At 26.3% G+C, this 6,381-nt stretch overlaps 1 protein-coding gene across 1 annotated transcript; it reads right to left on the bottom strand.

The window, feature by feature from the left end:
• Positions 1-1,381: 1,381 nt before the first annotated feature.
• LOC145843777 (small nuclear ribonucleoprotein E-like) lies at positions 1,382-6,119 on the bottom strand. The gene is made up of 3 exons (XM_082951002.1): positions 6,031-6,119; positions 5,616-5,661; positions 1,382-1,759 (listed from the first exon to the last, which is right to left on the bottom strand). The coding sequence occupies exons 1-3, from the start codon at positions 6,090-6,092 to the stop codon at positions 1,580-1,582; spliced, it is 288 nt and encodes a 95-aa protein (XP_082807128.1). The 5' UTR covers positions 6,093-6,119; the 3' UTR covers positions 1,382-1,579.
• Positions 6,120-6,381: the final 262 nt, after the last annotated feature.

Here is a 6,381-nt window from a genome sequence, read left to right on the forward strand (position 1 = left end):
TCTTATTATTAAATTAGTAAAATTATTTCTACTCGTTTTATTATTTTATATAAATTCAAATCAAATCCTTTTTTTTTAGTATATGTATAGTTTTATCTGTTGTTTTTATATTTATAAGAAAATAAATAAATAGTTAAAAGTGCCCAGTCTGCTTTTAACTAGAAGCAATATTAAAAAATAGCCATTATAGTGAGTATATTTGGTACCTCTCGTTTCTTTACGATCTCTCATATCTTTACGCACTTTTTCTGTGGACACAATGTGCGTAAATAAGCGAGAGGTTACTGTATGTACTCCATTTGTTTGTATCTTAAACCATTCTCGCAAAAACTTGATTTAATGCAATATACTTAATTATTTTAATTTCAGTTGATCAATTAATTTCAACCTTTAAGTTTTTATTTAATTTATTTTTGTTCTACTTATGTACTAATTTTCATGAACATTAACTTTTTTTCCCAGCAGATTCATGGTTGAACAATGAGAGGTTTTGTTTATATTTATGTACAAGTGCTATAAGTTATTACAGATAGTTTCAAGTTTTCAAATGAACAAGTCATTCAAATTGTCCAACAACCGATCGCTGAAGAGGAAAAACTAGCTATGTTGCCTGTGACATATCCTTAACTTACATAAGCTCTCTACATTTGGCTCTATTTGTTATTCAGTCGTACATTTTTAATGTTAGTAACCCATTTAAGACAGACTCGAAATAAATCTGATTACAGAGTTCTCGTCATTTAATAAGATAATTGCAACTCAAAATGTTCATTTGTTCCCATTAATATCTTATCATATATGTGGAATCTTCTTCGCTCGGTTAGCTTGAAGTTTTTCGGGTTATTGTATACGGTTTTTTTAAGAGTAGTTTACTAACAAGAGTGAGCAAAAATAAATTAATGGCCATCACTTTGTTATGAATTCAATTGGGTTGTTAATCGAATAAAGTTTAACTAACAAAAACGCTTATAACTGGTTGCTTAAAAGGTATAACTGCTAAAATTTTAGTCATGTAGCCGTTGTTCTACATTTTGCTTCTTTGATAAAGAACTCATGGTATCTATCAACTTTCTATCTAAAAATCAATTTAAAAGTCTTAATCTTAAAAAACGATCAACTTCTAAAAAATTCCCCAGGTGCCTTAATAATATCCCAATTAGTACGCTTTATGTGATACTTAAGGTAGCATATCTTAATATCTGTTAATGAGATGAATAGTTGTTAATGGAGCTACAATTATACTTAGTTCAACTACAAAGCATTAAAATTCTGAGTTAAAACTATTAAATTTAAGAATGTAACTATTACTTCATACTTACCTTTGTACTTTAATTACTCAATTTACACCGAGTTATATATTTACACCGTCATAAAGTTAAGAGAAGTGATTTTTATTTACACAACTTGACTAAAATCAATTTAAACTACTTAGAAGTGAGTGAAAAACTAACACAATAGAAACAAGACAAAACAATCTCAAAAAAAAGTAGCACAACAACAAAACAAAAATATTCACCATGGAAACATAATTTACAACTGGGAGGAATGCGCGGTTACCATGGAAACGGGTTGCCACAGGTTACGCCTGCGCCTCCACGCCCTGCACCTTCTGGATGACGGTGATGTTGTCTCCCTTCAGCATGATCCTGCCCAGTTTGCGCTGAGCCATCTTCTTGGTGTTCAGCTCGACCGCGTCGTCCAAAACCAGGTTCATGTACTCGTCGAAACCCACGATGAAGCCCTCGATGCGGGTATTCACCTGGAATGAGAACATTTATATTTTAGGTGCATGCTATTTTTACGTATTCGTTAATTACTAGTAAAAACCCACGATGAAGCTCTGAATGCGGGTATTCACCTGAAATGAGAACATGAGTTTCTGGAATGTTTTTGAATATTATGAACAGTTATTAAAACCTCCGTTATGTTACTTTTGAATTTTTTATGTTGAATTATTCATTCATAGCCGCTTTGAAGTTTTTAATATGTCAAGTCTGGACACTCATGATTCAAATATTTTGAAAAACACAAAACAGTCAGTAATTTTTACAATAAGTAGATATTCTAGAGTTTATTAAGAATAAACTAATCTTTTTACTACAAATAGGAGTCAGTATTCTATAATATTATCATTTATATAAGATATATATCATAATGTTATAAAAGCATAATTACTCGGACTAAATTTGCAAGTATACCTTAAATCAGGGTTTCTTAAAGTAGACAACATCAAACGGCAATTTGGCTAGCAGGATTAATAGTGAGGAAAAAAAAGTTAAATGGGTAATTAAACTGAGAGCTGCACAAGATTTTTTGAATAATTTTTACAGGTTTTCAGAGTTTCTTCCAGGTTTTTAAACAACAAGCTTATAGTATCAAGTAAAATTTAAGGTAAAAACTGTCTTAAATAGTAAAACAAAAAGATTCTGTAAAGCTACTTTAAATGGGAAAGTATACTTAAAGGTCAGTCTGCTTTGCATATCTGGAGAGTCAACATTTCTTTATGTCATTATTTCTAACCCACCTTACCCAAACATATTGAAAATTGATCAAAATTTAAGTTATACTAATTTAAATCTATACTTATGTTAACAGCATGAAAAAAGCGCTTTTTTGCTGATTCAGCAAACATGCAAATCAGACTGATCTTAAGGTATATTAGCCTTTTAAGTGTGTTTCTTATTATTAAAAAATTTAGTGATACTAAATTTTTTTTAAACTTAAAGTTTGATTGCTTTAAATGTAAAATCAGTTATTAAATCAAGTTTGTTAGTGATTTATGACCAAAGTTTTAACTTTTTTTATTTCCTAGATTTAATTTTTCCATTTTTTAATAGTCTAAATTGTGAAATAATAGATCTTTTGGCAACCCTAAAGACAGTTAAGTGCTATATTTGATAAAAGGGGCGATTTTTATTTAATTTTCTGCCATGGGGCAATTATGAAATCGAGTTTGGAAAACGCATTTTTAAACAAAGAATCATTTGAAATTAACTTCGAGTTTAAACTTAAAATTAAAATATTTTAAGTTGAAATACTTATGCTGCCTAATCACCAAAAGTAGTTTAACAAAAAGTTCATGTATTCTAAATATATATGGTTCAAATATATTGAATAATTATAAATAGTTCAAATATATTGAATAATATTTATTAAAGCACTGACGAGGTCTTTGACCGTAACTTAGTTTGTAAAATAAATTCTTAAAAGATAAATTTCATTACTCCTCATCCAGTAGTTGAGATCTCTATTTTTTTTTTAAACCTAAACATATAATCGTATTCTAAATAAGTTATTTTAGTGTTTAAGCAGGTTGACTTTTTAGAATATTTAATGAAATTTTAACACTTAATTGAGATTAACTTTACTGCTAAAAGCAATGAAAAAGTTATTTAAAACAAAACTTAACAAATATTCGTCTAAATAAGTTAGGTGAACGCTTGTTTGAAGGTTAAATACTGTTAAGGCTTTTAATATTAAGGAAATTTTGTAATAATATTTCTCAACCTTTAATCGTAGAACAAGTCAACTTTTAGCTTATTCTTCAAATTCTAAAATTTGCTCTATAAAAAGTAACAATTACATTTAACACATGGTTGTGGTTTTCGAGTCTGCATATAGTTGTGAGATTTATTTTTTATTTTCATCAAGAGTTAGAAGGGTTTTAATAAAATATCTAGAAAGGTCTATTGCTTATTCAGTAAAAATGTATTCCTTTTTTTAGATGTTATGTTATTTAGTTATTTGCCTCAACTAAAAAATATTGTTTAATTTAACAGAATGTACAGATCTAATAATATATGATACCAGAATGTAATAGTTTTTCTGTGCTCTTTCTTACTATGTTTAGAGTATTTCTACTTCAAATTTTTTCAATTATTGACATAAAAAAAATCTTAAAAATTTTTTTTTTCTACAAATCAAAAATTCTAGAGCTGAAAAAACAAAAAAGATTAAAACTTTGTTAATGTTTACTTCATATTTAACTGTCTACATAAGGTTAAGAAACAGAAGTTTAAACAAATTGATTAGATAACTAAAATCTAAATCAGAATTTGTGACTAATTCAATCTTAATTTTAACTATTTTTTTAATTTTTGCTTAAACAAGTTCTCAAAATTCCTATAAGAGTTGAAGTACCAATCAATTTTAGTTTTTTTTTCTATTTAAGACATATTACAGATGGATTTTATTTTTTTACCTATAAGCTTAGAATCTATCAAGCAATGTTTAATTAAAAATTATTTTTAAACTATTGAAAACTATACTAATAGCTTTTGATTAGAAATATTTATTTTTAAGTATTTAAACCAGAGGTTGGCGAATTTCAGACCTTTCATTCAATTTTTTTTGTTAATTCATTATGTTTTGACCATAAAAAAGCAGGGTTGCCAAATGTTTTTGGCAAATTTTCTTCAAGTTTTCAAATTTTCTCCAAGTTTTTATAAATACTCATTTTTGGCTCTATTTTTAGTTTTAATTCAAGTGTAAGGTAAAAACTGTGTTAAATAGTATAAAAATATTTAAAAGATACTGTTAAGCTACTTCAAATGTGATTTTAATAAAAAATTATTGATGATGATGATTAAAATTTTTTATTTATATGGTAGGTTTTTTGAGTGAAACTGAAATTTTACTACTGAACATGTAAAAAAAATAATTCTAGGTTTTTCAGTGATTTTTCTTCAACATTCCAGTTTTTTTTTTAGCTCAAATTGTCAAATTCCAGGTTTTCCAAGTTTTTTGGCAACCTTGTAAAAAGTTATTTTTTATATTTAGTGAAATACTTGTTAACTCATCTGTACTAGCTGTACAATAAAAGGTTAGGTTAATTATCTCAGGCTTACTCAATTATTTTTAGAGGCTACCATCCCCATTAATTTGAAAAAATTATTCATAATAAATTTAATTATACAATATGTTTTGATTTTTTGAAAAAAAAAACAAATATCTTAACTTCTACTGGAGAATTGATATTGTTTATTCTTTATAAGGCTTTAATTAGTATACTTAGTTTTGGTCAAAGACATCATAGGTAATTATATAAAACCTTCCATTTGAGTAAGATTTTTATAAGTACTGATATGGTCTTTGACCAAAACTAAGTTTACTAACTTAAGTCTTGAAATAATCATTTATAATTTTAACAAACTTAATCTTTTTTATAACTAGCTTGCTTATTTTGTAGAAATTATTTTTTAACCATCTATATTTTTGATCTTTAAATTAGATATTTAATACCTATTTACTAGATTAGAGGTGGGCAAGTTTTCTTGTAAGGGGTTACACACTAGTTGTATAAAAATATTTTGCTGGTAGGAATTATTAAAAATAGCTTAGCGGGCAAAAATAAAACTTCAAGTTATCAAAAGTCTTTAAAATTTTAATTTTAATAAAATAAGCATGTAATTCAAACTTTAATTAAATTTTATGCGCACTATTGTTCACTGAAACCAAACTTTAGATTAATTTTTTCAATACTCTAATGAAAATGTAACTTAATATTTCAATTTTATTGGTCTATGATGTTTCCAAGCAAAATACATAACAGGGCAACATTTTTGACACATGTTCCCTAATTTTAACAATATTAACATAAATACTTTTTAACTGACCTGTTCGTAGACCCAGATGCTGACCCTAGCGCGGTTCTGCAAATACCTGAAAATTTGATTAAATTTCAAATAATTTGCAAAAGAACTTAAAAAACATTGAAATATGTAAGAATCTCCAAACACATTTAGACAAAGTTTATTAATTTTAACATAAAATCTTTTAAAATAACAACATTATGTAAGAAACATAAAAGATGAATATCAAAACATGTATGAAACTGCAAATACCTGAAAATTCTTTAACATTCAATGTTTAATTGTTTAACTATTTAAATTAATTTAATCTTAAAATTAATATTGAAAAGTATATGTATAAACTGTAATTACATGACTATAAAGTTGATATTTTTTATACTAGTCCTTTACAATTAACATTTAAAGAAAAATATAAAAACATGTAAGAAACAGCAAATACCTGAAAATAAGATTGATGGGTTGCACCATGGCCTTGGACACTTTTGCTTTGTTGTATGCCATTTTAGTTATTTATAATTATCAGATTCTGTTTAATTGTTTATATAATAAACATTCAACTTATATATTTAATTATCAACATTATTTCTTATAACATTTAATTTATCTGCATAGTGCATTTACATTGTTATACTCATGATTTATGTCATACTTATGATTTATTGTAAGCCATATATTTATTTAAAAATGTCTTTCATCAAGTTGAGGATATTTTTACATTTTATTCCAACTTTTAATTTATTTGTACTGGGTAATTGTTTTTAAGTATAGAAAACAAAACTTTCTTATTTTC

The sequence above is a fragment of the Thalia democratica genome, chromosome 9 (genome assembly GCF_965202585.1).
Source record: "Thalia democratica chromosome 9, ktThaDemo2.hap1.1, whole genome shotgun sequence".
In the NCBI taxonomy this organism is placed as follows: domain Eukaryota; kingdom Metazoa; phylum Chordata; class Thaliacea; order Salpida; family Salpidae; genus Thalia; species Thalia democratica.